This window comes from Notolepis coatsorum, assembly GCF_963971535.1.
Source record: "Notolepis coatsorum genome assembly, contig: SCAFFOLD_1340, whole genome shotgun sequence".
NCBI lineage: Eukaryota > Metazoa > Chordata > Actinopteri > Aulopiformes > Paralepididae > Notolepis > Notolepis coatsorum.
The window spans coordinates 22,479-44,907 of NW_028169906.1; the positions used below are offsets into that span (position 1 = coordinate 22,479).

Genomic DNA, 22,429 nt, shown 5'->3' on the forward strand with positions numbered 1-22,429 from the left:
CTCCAATCCCCACCCTATGCCCCATCCACTGAGGATGGTCATCTTCCTATCACTTCCCACTAGAGACATGGATCAATAAGACGCTCCCCACTCCATCCCCCCTCTAGATAAACCCCTGAGTAAACCCCCACTAGTCCAATAAACACAAATAATAATAAAAATAAAATTCAATAAAGATATCGGTCGAAACCCACCTGAGCCCTGGCCCCAACATGAGACAACCATAATGGTAAAAATAGCCATTATTAAATAATAACTCCACATCAACCTGCAGCCATCTATTTCCGAATCTGCGCCTCAACGTCGCATTGTTATAGCCCAAAAGGGTATAGGAAAATTCAAAACAAAATTAAATTAAAGCATCCCAGCCGATAGTCTAAGGCAGGATCGGGTCACAGGTTAATTGTGCAAAATTGTGTGAACAATGTCAATTAAACAATGACAAAAAAAGGAAGGGAAAAAAAGGGGTTATGGTCAAAGTGCACCCCTTTAGCTGTCCCTCTGATCAGGCACAACGGCTGAAATGACATAACCTATGTAAGAATAGAATTAAACACATTCATTAATTAATCCGGGGATGGTAATAGGCAACACCTGACACCACCTGTTATCATACATTGTTTCAATAAAGATATCGGTCGGAGCAGTTAGTCCAAGGTAGGATCGAATCACTGTTAAATTGCTCATTCAAATGCCATTAAAACAGCGACAATAATTATTATATAATTACTCAGCATCAACCCTGTAACCATCTACCTTGGAGTCTGCATATTAATGTCGCAACGTTATAGCATAAATGGATCACGGAAAATTCAAAACAAAATTAAGGCAGATCAGCAGTTAGTCCAAGGTAGAATCGGATCACATTTAAATCGCGCATACAGATGACATAAAAACAGCGACAATAAGAAAGAAAAAAGAAAGGAAAAGAGGGTCATGGCTAAAGTGCAAGCCATATAACCATATAGCCATGAAGTGCTAGCCATACCCGACCCAACCTGTTATCATATATTGTATATGCATATTCAACCGACCTTGGCTTCTACTATGGATCCCAAAGCTCAAAACAACCTGGATGTAAAAATAAAAGCATACCAGAAGTTAGTTAGGGATTCGATCACTCTTGAATTGTGCAAACCAATGTCCCTTTGAACAGCAACAGCAACCAAAATACGTAACCATTAACGGGTCTCGAATGTCTCAGCGCAGACAATAGACGAAGCCCGCTGGCTAGCCCGAGGCTAGCGCGTAAGCTAGTGATGAATCCGGATAGCACGTTAGCCTATTATGTACATTGTTCAGCTAGCTCGTTAGCTTCCAAAGAGGCGATACACAAGTACGACCATGAGGTCAGCTTTAGCAAGTAACAGAAGTCATTGGGAAGCCCCGCTAGTTGGATGGGCATTGGGCAGTTAGCATGTCTGGGCATGACAGCAAGTATTTGTAAATAGTCGGCCTAATCAATGTATATAGGCCCAAACCGCCAAGTCACTCACCCGCCATAGATATCAAGCAACAGACTCGGGTATCTCCGCGAGATATTCCTTCGCTTTAGCCAACGACCAAAACAAACGCTGACCACCGACCTTCTCCAACACAGATAATTTCGCGGGAGCGAATAACGTGGGCCTCAGGCCTAGTTTCCATAGCTTAGTCAGGACCACCTTGTATTCGCCTCTCTGTGCTTGAACCTCCGGTGTAAAGTCTTCGAAAATGGCCACTTTGTGATCGCCAAGCCTCAGATTACCCCTTCTGGTACGAGCCGACCGCATGATGAGTTCTCTCTGCTGGAGTCTGTTCAGCTTGACTATGATGGGCCTCGGCTCTTTGTTCACGCCGGGAGAAAACCTGCCCGCTCTGTAGGCCGATTCACAGACAGGAGGCGAAGGGAGGACGTCCGTCCCTAGTATTTTCTGCAGCAGTTCGGGCACGGTCTCAGAGAGACGGCCTTCACCGCTGGTCTCCGGTACTCCAACAATCCTGACGTTGTGGCGTCTATCCCGGGACTGCATCTCCTCCATTGCCGACTGTAGTTTGTTGACTTCAGCCTGCCTAGCCAGCAGGGCGGATTCGAGACCCGCCATCCTCTCGCACTGTAATGATACCTCAGTCGTTAGCATGGCTAGTTCGTTAGCATTAGCCGAGGAGACAGCGTGCATCGTCTCCATCTTGTCTGTCAGCGGTACTACCGCCAGCCGTATTTCTTCTGATATCTCACGACGGAGGCTGACACAAAAATCCGCCAACACTTTCTTCTGTGCTTCAGCGATGCGTGTCTCAGAGTCTGCGTGTAGCTTGGTCATGACCAAGAGCACAGCTTCGCTTAACTCCCCGACAACGGGCGACGATGTGGCCAGGCCCGGCGGTAATGGCTTGCTGGTTGTGGCGCATGGTTTCATGGCTCTGGTTTCCACCCCTGTCATCGTAGAAAGTCGAAAAAAGTCGATGAATGTATACTAAACACGACGACCTAGCAAACACATAAAAAACAAATAAAAATAAAATAAAGACTAATGGGGAGAAACGTATATTCAGCACGGTAGAAGGGAGCTCATGTGAAACACGTCTACTCCATGATCGCTCAGCTCCGCCCCAACTATCGAATACCAGCGTTCTACGCTCTGCTTGGTGCCAGACTTTGGTGCCAGTTCAAAATAGACCAGTTATCTGAGGAAATATACATCAAGCAATATATGAAACATTATGCCACAAATTGACTATGATTCTGACATTCGTTTAACCTGATAATTGAGGAGATGGCGATCCCGTTCAACGCAATGTCGACCGAACTGAACGTTTCCCACACTTGTGCGTTCACGTGCTACACAGTGACGTGATGACCCTTCCTTCTTTTATAGTTTCCGTGACATAGACGGGAAGCCACGTCCGTGATTGGAGGATCAAGAAAAGGTTTGAGCTAGGTCAGGGTTTGAGCTAGGTCAATTCATTTTCCACGGGGTGTGTGTGTGTGTGCAGGGACGTGCACAGGACTTTAGAGGGGCAGGTGCTCAAAGGCTGAAAAGGGCACTACACTTGTGTGTATATATTATCCGAGCGCGCGAGCACGATTTTTAAGGGCTCTTTTCGGGCGGGGGGCCCCCTTTTTATGCTTTTTGGGGGGTTTTGGTGATCAAATATTGAATATTGAACTATAATAATCAGTGCAGGAGCTCACTTATCCTTGAAAGACACTTTTATCACTGACTTAAAAGGCCCATACATCTCCATAAATGTTCAGGGGGGAGGGAATAAGTGCTTACCCTACAGACCCCAAGAAGTGCTGTATATTCTGTATTGTTTAATATAAATGCATTTTTTATTCCAATCCCGATATGTATTTGAGATTCCCAAATCCCATCGGACTTGCCTTCTTCGTGTCCCTCAATGAGTGTAATACCAGCATTCAACTGTATGCGCCACAGCGGTTTCTATCATCATCATCATCATCACCACCCACGCTATGCATGAAATATATAGGTCCGCGGAGAGGCACGCTGAGGAGGCCGTGCAAACTGCAATGGAATATGGGGCATCTCTCTCTCTTTACCTAATATTTTGATTCTATCCTGACATTCTTCAGTTGGAAGGGCAGTCTATATGCGTAACGGTAAAAAAAAAAAAAAAAAAAAAAAAAATTATTAAAAAAGGGCACTTTTTTGATGAGGCTCAAAAAGGCAGGTGCTCAAGCACCCCTTGGCCTCTATGTGTGCACGTGCCTGTGTGTGTGTGTGTGTGTGTGTGTGTGTGTGTGTGTGTGTGTGTGTGTGTGTGTGTGTGTGTGTGTGTGTGTGTGTGTGTGTGTGTGTGTGTGTGTGTGTGTGTGTGTGTGTGTGTGTGTGTGTGTGTGTGTGTGTGTGTGTGTGTTAGGGTGACCAGATGCAAAAAGTCCAAAAGTGGGACAACAGTAAGATTTTGGTGGGACAAAGTGGGACAACAGTAAGATTTTGGTGGGACAAAGTGGGACAGATAGATAATGTAAATTTTTGTATTAGAATAACTGCCATGGTCTTCACTGAATAGATTTAAATCAAAGGTTAAAGGTTAAATCAAAATAAATACAAATTAAATACCACCTAACATCTGTTTTAAATATTCAAACGTCATCACTTGACAGGAATGTCTTGTGTTTGATATTCCCTGTTAACACAGAACTAGGGAAAACGTTAGGTTATGACTATAACCAAGTTCTGTTAATTAGGGGTGACGCTTGGCATCACTACTGCACTATCTCGCGTACGTGCACGCGTACTGAATAAACCACAAATGTACCTCTAATACCAGTATTAGTCTGACCACACCCCTCATCAGCTTACCTTCATAAGCAGGTGTGTGGTCACCTGCTCTCCTCCTTCCCAAGCTTTCACCACAAGGTGAGGTCAAGGGCTGCAGCGGCCGTCTGATGCCAAGCGTCACCCCTAATTAACAGAACTTGGTTATAGTCATAACCTAACGTTCTGTTTCATTAGGGGCTCTGCTTGGCATCACTACTGCACAAAGGGAGGCCAAGCGGAGCCGCTGGCTGACAAATACACCCCGCTGACAGCCCCCCAAAACCATCAGAACAGGGAGGGCCGAGCCCCCCCGACCCCCCCTAATGGAGGGTATCCCCCCTATTAGAGGCTTCACGGGAAGGCGACGGACCCGACCGTGCGAAGAGGCACTCAAGCAACTTAACGCACAGGGTGAGCAGACCGTGGCTTGACCCCACGACTACACACACGCACAACCCGCATGCCACCCGGGAACGAACGGAGGAACAACCTCGTTACTGCCCCCAGAATCACGGGGTCAAGGGCAAACCCAACCCCGTGGCAAGGCCGTAGCAGCGGAGCGCGAAGGAAGACCCAGACCCACCAAAAGGACTGGACTCCCTGGAATGGGGGCCCGGAGAAGTCCATGATGCCAGCATCAAGACCCCACCAGGTGGGCACGTAGTGCCCCGCCCCCCACATCGCCAGCGTATTCGGACAAAGGCCCCCCAGTTACTGCACCTGGTAATCCCAGGCGGTATCCCAACCAAGTACTAACCAGGCCAGAACCTGCTTAGCTTCCGAGATCGGACGAGATCGGGCGTGTTCAGGTCGGTATGGCCGTAAGCCGAGCGGGCCCCGTCCCCCCAACAGTACACTGCCTGGCACACTAACCCTGCAGAACAGACAGTCAGCATGGCCGTAAGCCCACAAAAAAGGTTAACCAACGGAAGCAGGCAGCGCACCGGGGAAAAACCAGGCAACAGGCTGTTAACCCTAGCCTGGAGACTGCGGACGAGACAGGCGCCAGAGGGGACAGCTGAACACAGCTGCCCCGGCGGAAGGGGCGTATGCTGGCGTTGTTGCATGACCAAGCCTCCATTTAAAAACCCCCACCCAGAGGGGTCGAGGCAGAGAAGGCTGACACGATTGGCAGACGTCATGAACGTGCAGGGGCACCCTCAAACGGTGAACCCGGGAGTTGACACTGCACCAACACACCAGGGAACCAACCACCTCGGTGTTACCCAATGCGGTGGTTGTTCCTATAACCCCTCAAGAAAAAACTCCAAAACACACCTGCGGGTATACACCGGCTATACCGCAGTACAAGTGTTTCAGTTTTCAAAAAAGGGTTAACCCAGGCCTACGGGTCGCAAACATCACTTCGGACCGGGCCTGGCGGTACGGGAAGCACAGGGTCACCAGAGGAGGTCAAAAAACCACCCCCACAGGCCCCTCTTCGCCATGCGTGAGAGAGGAGCGAAAAATAATGGAGAACCAGCCCCTAAGCACACCGTACCTGGTATTCCCAGGCGGTCTCCCAACCAAGTACTAACCAGGACCAACCTGTGTAGCGGCCGAGATCCGACGAGATCGAGCGCGTACAGAATGGCATGGCTGTAAGCCATGACGACAGTGCTGAGTAAAAACATACCCAACCAGGGTCTCCATAGCGCTTAACCCTGTGACACCCAGACCGACCTGGCATTTTTCCCCCTGAAAAAAGCCCAAGTCCCTCAGGGTACCAGAACAGCAGATCTGCATCCCCGGCGGACAACGGGTTCAACTGATCTGGACCAGCGTGACCAGAACCAGTCCCGTGCCCTAACCACGCCGACATGCCTACTCCAGGAGAAGGGCAGATATGCGTGTTGATCTTAACATGAAAAGAAGGCGCCACCCAGACGTTCGGACGAACCGCGCCTGGTGGCCCACCCCAAGGGCGTGAGACCCCACCACATATGTTCAGATCCATCCCGTCATCATCCCCCAGACATGAACGAGAATCCGTCGACAACCCACCCAGGTCATGGGATGTGGTCGTCGGAAGAGGAAAAACCCCCATCTCAGTTGCTTTATAAAAACGCTGTTTCAACCACAAGCAACCAAGGCGTGCCAGTCAATCGCCTGTTTACAGCGAGCTAGCACTATACGTGCGTCGGGACACACCCCCATCAATGAACAGGCTATTTAGACCTGTCATTGAATCCCCAAGGCGCCCAGGGGAACGACAAGAGGGGTGTGACACTCCCTAACTCCAACACTTCTGGAATAGAAAGAAGGAAACATCAACAGTATGTATCCCAGTCTACACAGCCGGGGTAAAAAATGTTCACATTTTTACATCCCACCACCCTCCCATAGGAAAGAGACGGGGATCCCCAGAGAGACTTCCCACGCAAGCTGTACAGATTGAAAAGAATATATTGCACCTTGAGCCATGTAAAAAACTGGTTTTAGGGCCTCCGGGGAAGAGGCACTGAACCCATACACACTCAATAAACGAATTGAATCGAATATACATACAATAGAAAAAGGACCCTTCTAGAGGGTCCACTCACTTTGACAATCTGAGGAGGAAGGCTCTGTACTCTGATGGAGGCTTCCTCACATGGAAGAAGGAGTCCGAACTCACAGAAGGCCTGAATAGGCGCTTGGTGAGGAGGAGCCCTGACCACCCCCCCTGAAAACAGATCCATCACATGGACCTGAACAGCACACGGAAGTCCTACCAACAGAGACGCGCACGGTGACGTACTCTATGGCGGGGGAATTCCTGCGGTGCACACGCCCAATATACCAGGCCGTGGGACCAGGAACTCCCCCCCCCCCCCCCCCCCCCCCCGTAACGTGCCGAACCGCCACGTGACGGGAACCTTGAAGGACAGGGGGTGTACCCCTGACCGACAGAACAATGGGGAGAGGAAAGGTTACCAGTTCACCCCTTTACGACCCCACACCCATGATACGATGTAACGACAAAAAGAGAATATGACACAGTCATAGTCAGCTCTATGAAGCGTTTCACAGCTCCACACAGCGCATGAGCTAACCTGCTATCTGATTTTTACTAAGGAAAAACACAGAATAGAGAGGGCTCTAAGAACCCCGGTCCAACATACACATGTGCTTCTGTGGCCAGTACAACCCAGTTGTAGGTCACATGACACACACAACCCATCATCACCTACAAAAAATGGCAAAAACACTCAACAGAGGAACGCCGTTTTTTTCACAATGAGAGAATACATCATTCTTGATTAGTATCGACCACAGGCCTTGCTAAGCACACATGACAGCAACCAAACCAATTTCCCTTTAGGAAATAAGTTTCTCCAGCAGATTTAGCACAACCTCAGCAATCAAGCTAAGAGTTACATCGCATCCCTACCACACAAAAGACACAATTAATGCACAACATGTCTGACAGGAGGATGAAAAAGTCCCCAGGGAACCGGGGGGGGAACACAATCCTCCTATTTTACCCTCAATACGGCCAGTTAAAACAGGAAAACCTGTTAATGTGTGAACACACTGTTCATTGTCATTACAGTCTGAGAAAGAACATTCTTTTACTCACTTGTCACCAAGCATAGCTTCATAGGTTAGTTACCTTAGTTGTGAGCATATAAACACCATGATGTTTCTCACACAACAACCAGATCCGATTTGCACGGAGAAGCTAACTGCCAGTGACAAAAAACAGCTCACACATAACCCGCAACGTATCCTAAATGCATTGCAACAACACACGTTTTGGGAAAAAACACCGTTATTCACAATACACTTAGCAAAGTAAAACCAGAAGACGTGTTATGAGGTCTGGTCAACCCCGTACCTACCCGGAACGCAGATCAGCGAAGTGCAGTCACAGACACCGTAGGAAACACAGCCGCTCCTGTGTTGTCCGAACTGGGTAGCGTCACCGCCCCAACCCGTACTACAGTCGTTGATGCAACCTTGCCGTCCAGGCTCAGGGCAGGGTCGACGAAACATCCCCTGTCAAGGATGACGTCGCGGTCAAGAGTGTAAAACATGTTAAAATCAAAGCACGTTCAACAGAATAGCCTAACGACGCACGCGATCAGAAGCGAGCTCACGGCGGCGCGCGAGAAGCTAAGCTACCCCGCGCCAGCCATGGCCCCTAGCAGCAAGCTAACGTTACCTAGCGACCACGACATGCTAGCCCCGCAGCTAACAGCTGACTGGCTAATAGTAGGCCCTAAGCAGGCCATGCAGCGATCCAGCAGGCTAACGCAGCAGTTAACAGCTGATTGGCTAACCGTAAGCTATGAACATGTAAACAATGACATAACACTCACCCAGACAGGCCGCCGTTCTGAACCTCTCCTCACTTTTTAAGAGAAAAGAGAAAACAAGATGTCAACACCGCTTCACAACGGTGACTTTACCACATCCGACGGAATCAGCACAGTACCAACTGGCCTGTGTAGCTGACTTTGAACATGAATCTGCCGCTATCGCACATTACATGCACATATCCCCTCGTGAAGGAATACTCTCATTTGGATATGAAAGATGGGGCCTTAACACGGTGACAGAGAGAATCCACTCGTCCAGAACACACAGGGATCACCAGTGTCAATGGTCGCGGCCCACTAGTTAAAACTATAATGGTCTTCAGACCAAGGTCTTCTGTCGCCTAGGTGGCTAAACAAAGGACCCTAGCCTGGGGCCGGTTTCCATAAACTTTGTCAAGTAGCCCCCATAGCACTAACAGACAAGTGGAGCCCGCCAGCAAACACTACTCACCCAACCTGGAACGCACCGCTTCTCACAACAGCGGCATGTCCGACAGTTCAGCTGTGGCCTGACAGGTTTCACCCCAACAAACACAGCAAGGAACTGCAGTTGAGAAGCATGCAGCGGCGTGCTCCCAATACGAAAACCGGTGGAGGGTTTTTAGAATGATCATCATCTTCCAGACACTCCAGTACGAAGACAATATCGCCGTATTTTCTCGAAAATAGTGAGAGAGAAAATAAAGATATGATGTCAACGTATCCTTGTTTCCCAAAGCTGCTCCTAAACCTTTCTTCCATCATGGTGTCAAGTGTGGGGATCTACCGAGGCACTTCTTCCTTGTGGTGAAAGCGAGAAGGAGGAGAGCAGGTGACCACACACCTGCTTATGAAGGTAAGCTGATGAGGGGTGTGGTCAGACTAATACTGGTATTAGAGGTACATTTGTGGTTTATTCAGTACGCGTGCACGTACGCGAGATAGTGCAGTAGTGATGCCAAGCAGAGCCCCTAATGAAACAGAACAGTGTAGTATAATACAAAAATAATAATACAAATAAATTGTGTTTCTATATTAGAATAACTGCCATGGTCTTCACCGAATAGATTTAAATCAAAGGTTAAAGGTTACCACAGTCGGCTGACCTGTATGAATGGGAGTGTTGTACTGTGTGATAGACACTTGTTATCTCAGCTGGACCTTGTCCGTCTGGCTATCATTGTTTGGTTTAAAAAGAAACGTATGTTTCTTTTTGGTGAGCCACTTTCAAGTGAGACTCACGTCCACTGTGGCGCTTCAAGTCGTATTCTCCTCCATGCGCAATTGAAAATGAACTATGACACAAAACACAGAAAGCCTGCTGCGGATTGCCTGCCATCTGCCTCACCCAGTCATGTGTCGTTTGCCAGTCTTGGTTGTAACTGCAGGTCCGTTTATTTTTACTGCTTTCCATCTTGAACTAGTTTGCTTGTAATGTTGTTGTGTTTTTTTTGACCAATCAGATTTGCAATATGAGGTAGCGTCACGACTCAGTCTCAGTCACGTCACAAGCAGGCAAGCAGCGCGCTAAAGTACTATAACCAATCAGAGCAATGTGTGTGGACAAGAGGCGGGTTGCTACGTTTACTGTCTGTAGGGAGGGGCTTTTAGACACATGTTTTTTTTGGCTTCGAAAAGAGGGACATCCTCTCAATATGAGGGACGCGGGACATTTGGTCAAATGGTGGGACAGTACAACCAAAAGGGGGACACCTGGTCACCCTAGTGTGTGTGTGTGTGTGTGTGTGTGTGTGTGTGTGTGTGTGTGGAGGTGGGCTTTCCTAAATCACTTACCACAAAGGGTGTGAGAGAGCTGGGTCTTCCCTGTCCGAAACTCTGTAGAATAACATATTGTGCTTGAAACCACAGGAGGATATCGGGGTCAGAGGAACGTAGTATACACCGTAGCATGGAAGACTACTTACCTCCAAACGCCTCTGTGATAGCCATACTCTCCATACCACCCATAAGTTTACTGTAGAGAGAGGAAGAATTTCGGGATTATGAAGACTTTGAGTTTGTTATGATTACATTTTATATGTTCAATAGTGGTAGATACTGATCAAGTTAGGTTAAGACTTGTTTAAAAAAAGATTACGGTGATCCAAGAATTCCCTACACCTGATTTGTGCATGTTGGGGGATAAATCTTAACTCGAACTCTTGGCTCCCGGTGGTGATGTGGAACACTTGTTTCCTCTTCGTGCTGCACTCAAAGGCTGTTTGGAAACCACTGGTCTACAATGGGACAAGCAAATGTGCATAAGACATTATCCAAGATATTAAACTGTCATTTCCTTGTTCTCTATGTCAATTTTCACCTCAAAGTCTCATCTAAAGCCAGATACGGTATAGTGCTCAGAACTGGTGATGTGGTTTAGTTTAGACCGTTGGTTTTTAAAGTGGGATCCGGTCAATTTCACTAATATTCCATTCCGCATGTAAATGGTATAATGGACTGCATTTAGATATATATATATCTTTTATCCAAAGCGCTTTACAACTCGTGCCTCACGTTCACACGCTCACTCACACACTCACACACCGACGGCGGAGGCGACCTGCTCATCAGGAGCAGTTAGGGGTTAAGTGTCTTGCTCAAGGACACTTTGACACGCTGCTGGGAGGAGCCGCAATTTGACCAGGAACCTTCCAATGGACCTATCTCAAACCCTGCCCTCTTTTCTTGATCCTCCAATCACAGCTGTCGCTTACCTCGGACTTCCTCGTACAAACAGCGACAGCTGTGATTGGAGGATCAAGAAAAGGGGCAGGGTTTGAGATGGGTCTATTACCGCCTGAGTCACTATGGCCCCATGTACATAGATTCAAATGACAGTACAATGTAAAGAAGTTCGGCATCCAACCAGAGTGCAAATGTACAGTAATATACAAGTGCAATAGTAATACAATATACAGCAGTGTAGCTACTAAATGTAGGTAAGGGATATGTACAGATATAGATATAGTATCTACAGATATGTAAAACGATTATGTGCAGGTAAGTACAGACGGGTGTGAATAAATATATACGGTATATACAGCATTATTGTACACGCTATCATACAGAGCTATGGGTTATATGCAGATGTATAAGTAAGTATATAGAAGCATTATATGCAGGTATATTCAGACAAATATGTGTATTTATATATATGCTGTATATACACTGTTGTACAAGCTATCATACAGAGTATATAGTATGTACCCCATGCCGGCCTGGGATTAAATTCCACCAGAGCATTCTCTCCTATTCTGTCTCCTCACCTCTCTGCGTTCCAACTGTCTCAATAATAAAAGTTAATAAAAAAACACAACAGGATGACTTTAAGTTCCCAACGCTCTCCTCTCTCACCAGCATTTTCCCAGCAGCCTCCTTGATCTTTTCCACCTTGGCCTCCGACAGGCCTTTGATGTTACACAGAGCTCTGCGAGTGGTCATCTGGATGCCCTTCACCGTGCAGATGCCCACCAGCTTCATCTTTTTGATGTCTGCCATGTTCTATGGATGTGGCGGAGAGAGAGAGAAGTGGACAATTCAAGCGTCAAGTCAAGTGTTCCTTGATTAATCCCTTTGGGGAAATTCATAGTGTCATAGCAGCTTAATTGATTAATTGAAAACCTTTATTTATCCCCGAGGGGAGATTCAGATGTCGTTTACAGCATAAACAGCATAGCAGCAATTTAAAAACAGCTATTTAAAAAACAGTTAATACATAACATACATAACATACACTTATTAGTATGTGTTAAAAAGAAGACGGACAAGTAGTACACAGGGATAAAAATAGCTAAAATAGGACTAAAATAGAGCTAAAAAGTGGTGAAAAAGAAAAAGAAACAAGTCCAATCATGAATGTGTTGTTAAATAATTAAATTAATTTGTTACAAGACTTGGGGGGGGGGGGGGGGGGGGTAGTAATAATAATAGTACATAGAACAAAGTAATAATGATAATGATAATAGTGATAATGTGGTAATATTGCCTTGGAATTTCATAATTAATATGTGTGAATAAATTGGAGAACCATAAATATAAAGCCAGATGTACCTTTCAATAGCAGAGTGGACTCAGTGGCTAAAACAGTCTCAACTGTCAGTGAGACAGTTGCATCAGATAACAACAGCAACAGTTATTTCAACCCCCACTCAAGCAATGACGAATTTAGAGAACAAACAACACTTGAATTGACAGTATGTAAATGTAGAAGCAGAGACAGCTGGGTTGAACACAGGGCAGACCAGTTTAGACTTGTTGAAGCATGGACACTAACTCACAAACAAAGTAATCTATTAATCAACTGTTTAGTATCAAAAGGTCTCATATGATGTCTGGTATCAGTCTTAGAAAGCACTGACTGTACTTGGATGATATTAGACATCTATAGCCATATAGAAGGAATGTTAAAGTTAAGACCATGACGGGGGCCACAAGCGGCCCCTCTGGGTATTGAGTCAAGATCCACACAGGAGATCAAAGGGGGGGGCAGCCGGCCTCCCCCAGAGAAACCCAGAGGTGGGGGCAACCAGCCCCAAACAGGAAGAAAACACCAACCCCCCACACAGAAGGCGCCCACAGGAGAAGGATGATTGGATCAACTGTAATTTGATCAACTGCCATTTTGGCTAGACATGATAGGATATAAGGAAGAGACAAATTGTAATTCGGGAGCTCTCAGGCCGGACCCACCCAAAGGGGGTCTGGGGGCTCCCCCACCGCTTCGTCCACCCAGAGACTACTGTGAGCTGATTGCATTTTACGTGAGTAAATCATGGGAAACACCAATGGTTGTTTATAGATTAGAGTAATGTACAGATCCCTGATCTGTAAACCAGATTTACTCATGTATAATGTGTACAGTAAACCATGTATGTTCAAATTATGTTAACCAAGTGACTGTTTGATGTGCAGTATTTAGGTTTGAGATGCAAACCTGATTGTGATATTTCTGTACAACAGACAGCTGTTAATATTCTCTGATCATCTGTTGTATGTAGAAGTCAACCTTCTATTCACCTTGGACTCCTGGCTCTGATCAAATAAATCAGCTGAGTTGAACTACAATTCTGGTTTGTCTGGCGTACACGTTTTATTCTTCATCTGCATTAAGCCAGATGAGGAGACCAACCATTCTATCAAGTATGAATCTTTCCTCCTCCTTCCAGATAATCAATCTCATTGTATTGTGCTACAATAACCTCAAATTATTGTAGAAAGTCTGTGGGAATTTACTACAGAAATGGTGCCGTGCTTCCCTACCCTTTGTGTCTCCCCCTGAAAAGGTGCGGTAGGGTCTTGTTATATGTATCATATCTGGACCGTGCGGTATGTTGGGGACACGGGGCAAAGAAGCTGGGGTGTTGCTGCGTTTGAAGTGATTAACGGTGGGCTTGTTGTCTGAATGGAGGAGGGAGAGAGGAACAGGATGAAGGTTGGTTGTGTACGCCACTGTTGGGGCCCACGGTGAATATGGCGTCTGCATGCAGGGTTGGGGGTTGCGGTGTCTTAGCTTGTGTGTCCGGAGGTATGACGATCGCGCTTGTTGTGCAGTGAACATGCAAACGTAGGCTTTTTGTGTTTGTATGTTCATTCAGACACAGGAGGCCGGTCTCGGCCCAGCGGGCCACGGGGGTTGGGTTAGGTAACTCGTATGGAATATACTTTATGAACTGTACGGGGGAGTTGGAGTAATTACAAGGCCTCATGTTATATTAATGTGATTGCGTATTGGTACCGCACAGGATATCTGGTCATGTTATAACGGGGGCGGCGTCGTATCAGACGGCAGGTAAAAGGCTTTTCTTGCTAGGAAGCACGGTTATTCTGTTGTGTACGACAGGGGCGCGTTCTGAGTATGTAATTGCCCTAAAATTATTCTCAGGAAGAGGGCGCAGGTAAGACGAGGAGATTTGACTGTTCTGAAATGGAAGGGGAGCTGGGTCCAAGGTGCATTGTGTCCCTGCTTGTAGCCACAGAATAGGCGGGACGGGGACCGTGAGTGGGTCAGTATGGGCATAAATGCGTCGGGCTAAGGGCTCTGTTACTATTTCAGAACATGCAAGTCAAGTATGGTGAAAGGTTGTTAGACCCTGGCATGATCAGCGCAGGGGTCTGTGCGATTGCAGGATTAAAACGTAGTAATTAATGGAAGTGTAGGGTGCCGGCGTGTTCAGGGTGCGTTGTACGTTCTATGGTAGGATTATAGCACAAATTAAATGTAGATATATTTGCCGTCCTTAGGCATAGTATCCTTTTTAAGCTTGAGCGAAACCGGCCTGTTGATTAATTACGTTCGCTGTGATACAAAAACAATTCGGTCGAACTGACTGATAAGTACTTAATGGTTTTGTTATGATATTTTAATGACCAGCGGACATATTATGTTTGAGGCGAGTCCCTGCTGTTGGTTGGGGCTAGCTGGCTAGCTCTGTGGAAAAGTCCGCTGTGAAACTGGGGACGTTACGATGGCGTTATGAGAGAATTGATTAAACACTGTGGCGGCGATTACAAGTAAGAGGCGGTTGAGACGCAGGGTGGCAAAATTGTGGCCGTTTTGAGGGTTATTATTAATGCGGTAACGTGGTAAATGATATTAAGGATTCGCTGCTTGGTGACGTCATGGTGTTGTGGAGAGTATGTAACGTTCGCGGTGCTATGAAGTGAGGCGGAGAAGGTAGGAGAAAGGGTTCGTGTTGAACTATGTGTGCGGCGTTGGTTGGTGTAAATGTGTTAAAAAATTATTTTCTGTTAGAGTGGTTGGCTATTTTAGCTTGTGTGAGTTGTTTATGCTTTGGATGGTACTGAGCGAATTGCGTGGATGAACGGATCTTGAAAGGCACGGCTCCCGTGAGGGCCTTGAACGTCGCATTAGAGCTGGCTAAAGCTAGTTAGCTTGCATGCCGTTGTTTTGTGGCGTTTGGGGGGCGGCATATGTTACGTTTCGAGTTTTGAGGAAGATGTTGGGGAAGGGGTAAAGAAACGTGATAAATGTCGTGGCAGATTATGAATATCGGGGCATGTTATTATGAATGTCGTGGCAGACCTTGGTTGTCATAGCAACGTTAACAGTCGCTTCGGTTGCAACTGCGCATGCGCGGTACAACGTGGATTGGGTCTATTCGAAGTAGTTCGCTCAGGGGATAGAAACGGGTAAGAGGATATTCTGCATTATGTAATATGGCGGTATTTGTATATTGTGCATTGTATTTTTGTGTAAGCAGGGGAAGGGATGTAACATGTATAGTGGTTAGGTTAGGGGAGATGGTTTGCTTAGGGTGCAAACAATACAGTGAGCCTATTGGGGAGGAATGAAATAATGGATACATTGCCTATGATAAATCTGGGGTTCGCAATCCGGCTATACTGGGTAGATTTATTATTGTCTTTGATGCACAGGGGTATATTTTTAACCAGGGGGGAAAGACTAGGGATAGATTAAAAATAAGTATAGCTCAATACACACAATTGTTAAGGGGATGCAGACCAAGGAAGACTTTTGTCTTGTTTACATCAGGGTCCCCCATTTTCAATTCATCAGATAGTCAGTACTGCTACAACTATACGTTTATGACATACCAGATTTGCAAATTCAGTCACCCGTGTTAAAATACATCATAACTTTTATTGCATACATGATATAAACGGTAGTTTGAGAGTAGTTATAGGCTGAATTTGGGAAAATGCTCTACACTAAAGTTACATGTTGCTTGCAGTAAAATCAATTTAGGACTAACCACTATAAATGTTATGCTGAGATGAAACATGCTTACATGTAAAATGTTCTATAGTTGATAGCGCATTTCCAGTTTTTTAATTTGTGTAACGTGTACAATGGTAAGCTTGAGGGTAATAATGTTGTGTTTTATGCTAGCTTGAATTAAGATGCTTGTATAGAATGCATTGATGTTGAAATGTCAGATGTTGATACTTGATATAGCTTTAATGACACCATTGATTTAAATAGGATAATGTTTATATTAGTTGCTAAATGTTTTATAGTGAAATTTGATACAAGCCCGGTTGTGAAGCAGGATAATTTACTGATGCTTGTTTTGGATTGTTACATTTTTAATACACTGTTAATATGGTTAAGACATGTGTTGATGCTTGTTTTAGATTATTAAATCTTTAAATACACTGTTGAAATGTTGACACAGGCCTCCGACTTGTAGGATAATTTATTGATGGAGGCTTGCTGAGGATGACACATTTTGATATGGTTGTGTTTACAGTGATCGAAACGATTGTTTTTATTAAATCCTTAATGAGTTTCATTGCTATGTTGAAATACTGTTAGAATGTTATGTCTTTAATGCCATTGATTTACATAAGCTGATGGTTTATATTAGGAATTGATTGCAAAATCCTTGGGTCACAGTGGGATAATTTAGTGACAAGGGGTTTGGTTTATATGCTATTTTGATGACTGTATGATGGTGTACTACGTTTAGACTCTAGGGGACAGCTGCCCCTGGGGGATGGAATGTGTGAGTGTTACCCTTTTTGGTGTTTACAGGAGGGCCCGAGGGGGGTCAGGATGTACAGCTGCTTACAATAGCTGTTCTTTTATGACAGGATGAGAGAGATTAGATGCAACAGGATGAGAGAGGTGAAGATGCAGGAGACAGTTGTAGAGTGAGAGAACAGTTGGCAGTTATTTTTATGACGGGGGAAATGTTGAGACAGGAAGCGTGCTAATACAGAACACAGCTGGGTGAGTGAGTGAGACAATCAGGGAGGTAGTCGTTCAATGGGATTATGACTTTTGGAGGGCTAGCTTTTTGGTTAGGGAGAATAGCGGTAGACTCTCAAGGTACTAGGACTGCTTTGAGGTTCTGTCGTTGAGGGAGAGTTCCTAGACTCTCTCTGGCAGTAGGTAGGAGTGTAGAAATTAAGTGTGAATTGTATTAGCCAGGGATGAGTGTGGCCTGATGAGAGAGTAGAAGAGATGAGCGCAGGGGAACTAACCCATTGTCGGTCTGTGGTTGATTAACGAGTGTGTGAGAGGGATATATGTTTATAATATGAATGATTACTGGAGCTCGTAATTTTGGTTGAGCTGGTACAGATGGTATTTTTTATTTGAATTTAATTTTTGTATGTATGTGTGAGATTGAGATGTCCTTTAGTGAATGATTGAGCGGGGGATGGGGGCAAGGAGGCTTTGTCTACCCATTCACACACAGGCACACACACACACACCCATTCACATTCACACACACACACACACACACACACACAGACACACACACACACACACACACACACACAGACACACACAGACACACATTCACACAATTTGGTCACACATGCATGCACACACGCAACTTAGCTTTCACTTAAGGTGAAACTGGTCTTGAGAATAACAAAATGGGTTTAAGTATGATATATCTGTGTTTATGTAATCAATTGGATGAGGAATTGGATTAGATTTTTAGAGTTATTTTCTATTTTTTAATCTTTGGATGTAGGGTTTTAGATTTCTTTTCTTTTCTTTTTTAATAACCATTGAGGTGGTCTACATGTGAGGTCTGTTGGAATGTTTTGTTTCTTATTTCTCATCTGTCATGGTCTGAGTGAGTGGTGAAAGCTGGAGGCTGGAGGAAGTGGCGTCGAAATGTCAACAGAGTGTCGACAAGAGCTAAGTGGTCCCATTACGTTTTGCATAATGATTAACCATTTGGCGTCTCTTGAGAGATATTTGACATATTGTATAAGGGAAATTTGTTCTGTGTTTTTGTTCCCTTGCAGTTCAGTCGGAGAGGGAGGATGGACCATCACGAGTGGAGGGATCAGGGGGAAAATGTGTAGGAATACATTTCATTAGATTATGACACGATGGTGTGAACCGTTCAGTCAGTTCCTGTGGGAGATTGTTGGATTATGAAGAGAGGTCGCTTGGGACGCTACCCCTCCTTCAATATAGCCCCGAATACAAAGGCCGGAGGTTGAGACATACCTCCAGACTGACGGAGTCGTTCGTCTGTAGATCCATGGAGATACAGTCATGGGGCAGAATATGACAAGGTCCAGGCCTACAAACGTTGGCTTCAGCTGAGGCTGGCCGACATGGGGTGGAGGGGGGGGGGGCGAAAACGGTCGGAGACTGTGCAGCCAAAGCGTTGAACAAGGGCCTCTGTGTGATTGATTAGGTATGTTGATCGGGAGGTGACTGAACGGTAACAACTGGTATGGATTATGACACAACGCAAGAGTACTAAACTAAACACATACACATAGGTAGAGTAAAAAGTAAGGTGTAGGTTATGGCCGACATGGTGAAACATTTTTTTCCTTGCGTGATGCTCCTCCCTCCCTGTCCGTCTGTGCGCAGAGGTGGTAAGGTTTATGTCCATAGGGATGTTCATAAAAGGGGGGAGAGGTGAGAAGACCAACTGGGTTGATTATGCAAAATGTGATTGGGCTGACTTGGAAAAGGAATTAACAGGAGAGGAGAAGCAAAATGTATGAAAGAATGAATAATAATCTCTGTGTCCTCCCCAGATCATGTAAACGAATACTGTAATCTTAAAAAAATTGTGATTGATTAGACTTTAAATGTGTAATGTTTAGATTGGAAAAAGAAAAATGTGAAAAAAAAGAAAAAATTGAGAAAATTTTGAAAAAATGATTTTTATTAGTATATTGTATGGTTAGTATGAAAATCAAGTCAATATACAGTAGATGACAATATGAATTGCCAAAGTGGGGAATGTGGTAATATTGCCTTGGAATTTCATAATTAATATGTGTGAATAAATTGGAGAACCATAAATATAAAGCCAGATGTACCTTTCAATAGCAGAGTGGACTCAGTGGCTAAAACAGTCTCAACTGTCAGTGAGACAGTTGCATCAGATAACAACAGCAACAGTTATTTCAACCCCCACTCAAGCAATGACGAATTTAGAGAACAAACAACACTTGAATTGACAGTATGTAAATGTAGAAGCAGAGACAGCTGGGTTGAACACAGGGCAGACCAGTTTAGACTTGTTGAAGCATGGACACTAACTCACAAACAAAGTAATCTATTAATCAACTGTTTAGTATCAAAAGGTCTCATATGATGTCTGGTATCAGTCTTAGAAAGCACTGACTGTACTTGGATGATATTAGACATCTATAGCCATATAGAAGGAATGTTAAAGTTAAGACCATGACGGGGGCCACAAGCGGCCCCTCTGGGTATTGAGTCAAGATCCACACAGGAGATCAAAGGGGGGGGCAGCCGGCCTCCCCCAGAGAAACCCAGAGGTGGGGGCAACCAGCCCCAAACAGGAAGAAAACACCAACCCCCCACACAGAAGGCGCCCACAGGAGAAGGATGATTGGATCAACTGTAATTTGATCAACTGCCATTTTGGCTAGACATGATAGGATATAAGGAAGAGACAAATTGTAATTCGGGAGCTCTCAGGCCGGACCCACCCAAAGGGGGTCTGGGGGCTCCCCCACCGCTTCGTCCACCCAGAGACTACTGTGAGCTGATTGCATTTTACGTGAGTAAATCATGGGAAACACCAATGGTTGTTTATAGATTAGAGTAATGTACAGATCCCTGATCTGTAAACCAGATTTACTCATGTATAATGTGTACAGTAAACCATGTATGTTCAAATTATGTTAACCAAGTGACTGTTTGATGTGCAGTATTTAGGTTTGAGATGCAAACCTGATTGTGATATTTCTGTACAACAGACAGCTGTTAATATTCTCTGATCATCTGTTGTATGTAGAAGTCAACCTTCTATTCACCTTGGACTCCTGGCTCTGATCAAATAAATCAGCTGAGTTGAACTACAATTCTGGTTTGTCTGGCGTACACGTTTTATTCTTCATCTGCATTAAGCCAGATGAGGAGACCAACCATTCTATCAAGTATGAATCTTTCCTCCTCCTTCCAGATAATCAATCTCATTGTATTGTGCTACAATAACCTCAAATTATTGTAGAAAGTCTGTGGGAATTTACTACAATAACATTAGTAGTGATTAGTGAATAAGAGACCTGCACCATGTTTGTATGCCAAGATATGACATTGACTTAATTCAGCTCTACTACTACTCACAATTCCATGTTTCTGTAGGAGGTCAATGTCTTGGAAGAAGGACTCCTGTGTGTACTCCCTGTACACACGACTGTGTGGCTCAGCGGAGTAGCAATACAATCATCAAATTTGCTGACGACACAGTGGTGGTGGGCCTGATCTCTGCCAACGACGAGAGGGCCTACCTGGAAGAGGTCAAGGTCCTGGCGGGATGGTGCCAGGAAAACAGCCTCTCCCTGAACGTCAGCAAAACAAAGGAGATGATTGTGGACTTCAGGAGGTCGGGGGTCAAGGACTACAGCCCCCTCAGCATCGACGGGGCACCGGTTGAGAGAGTCAACAGCTTTAAGTACCTCGGAGCCTACATATCCGAGGACTTGACATGGACCACACACATTGACAGTGTTGTGAAGAAGGCACGACAACGCCTCTACTTCCTCAGGCGCCTAAGGAAGTTCCAAGTCAGTCAGAAGATCCTTAAGAACTTCTACTCATGTACAATAGAGAGCATCTTGACCGGCAACATCACCTCCTGGTTTGGGAATAGCACTGCACAAGACCGAAGCAGACTACAAAGAGTGACACGTTCAGCCGAACGCACAATTGGAGGGGGGCTCCCCACCCTCCAGAACATTTACAACAAGCGTTGCAAGGGCAAGGCTAAGATAATCATTAAAGACTCCAGTCACCCGAACAACTGCCTCTTTGAACTGCTGCGGTCAGGCAAGCGATACCGGAGTCTCAAGGCGAGCACAGAAAGACTCAGAAGAAGCTTCTATCCCCAGGCCATCAGGCTGCTAAACGAACAATGAATGAACACTACACAACAACAACCACCATAGATCCTCCCCTACACAACAACAACCACCAAACGCACATAGCACACACATCCACACGCACACACTCACTTTAAACAAACACACTGTAGCACCCACTCCACACACTTTATAGCACACACCCACTTTAAACAAACACACTGTAGCACCCACTCCCCACACTTTATATTTATTGATGAAGGATTGCACTACAACTCGTACACCTTACTGTAAATTGTACCTAAATTGTACCTCATCCCATTTCTGCTTTGCACTATATAGTACTGTACATTAGTACACTGCATAGTATTGTATATTATATGGTAACTCAGAACATTGTACATATGTCTATACCGAACACTGTGACCTCATTTTCTTCTTCTAAACTACATGCTATACTATGTTATTTGATACTATCTTGTCTAGCACAGTCTCTGGAGCGTAACAGTAAGAAGCATTTTGTATGAAAGTATTCTGTACTTCTGTATGACAACTATTAAAGAAACTTGAAACTTGAAAACTTGAGAAGTAAAAGTCAAGAGTCAAGAGTCAAGAGTTTTTATTTGTCACGGCATACAAGTATACAATGAAATGCGGGTGGTCTCTCACTAAAATAGGCTTTATCTGAGAGATAGACAGACAGCATTGAAGTAAAATCGGCACATGGCAACACAATGTAGATTATTCTCAGGCTTGCTTTGTAATCAGTCCACCTCATCATCCTGCATCACAGAGTCATCTTCCACAACTTGGTCTTCTGCAGCAGCGTTCATGTTGATTGGAGGTCTCTGGGCTAGTTACTTCCTTTACTGTAACTGAGTTGACAAATGTTTGTTAGCTTGACTTGACGTTTTAGCCTTCAAAGTAAACTGAAAGTGTTTCCTAAAAGTTAGCTAAGTAACATGATGACAACTGCTGACAACATGAGTTGGCTAACTTACCTGCTCTAAACTTCCAATAGCTTGTCAAAATATAAGTATAGGAAATGATAATGGCCAGGTCACCAATCAA

At 45.1% G+C, this 22,429-nt stretch overlaps 1 protein-coding gene across 1 annotated transcript in view; it reads right to left on the reverse strand.

Moving 5' to 3' along the window:
• The window catches only part of LOC311248653 (meiotic recombination protein DMC1/LIM15 homolog), a gene marked incomplete at both ends in the record, with an annotated part of 42,326 nt that extends 20,135 nt beyond the window's left edge, over positions 1-22,191 (reverse strand). The window contains 6 exons of the mRNA XM_084339506.1: positions 10,349-10,390; positions 10,480-10,529; positions 10,709-10,791; positions 11,909-12,055; positions 20,625-20,669; positions 22,132-22,191. Coding sequence (XP_084195632.1) covers positions 10,349-10,390; positions 10,480-10,529; positions 10,709-10,791; positions 11,909-12,055; positions 20,625-20,669; positions 22,132-22,191 — 427 coding nt within the window. The remainder of the gene's footprint in view (positions 1-10,348; positions 10,391-10,479; positions 10,530-10,708; positions 10,792-11,908; positions 12,056-20,624; positions 20,670-22,131) is intronic.
• Positions 22,192-22,429: the final 238 nt, after the last annotated feature.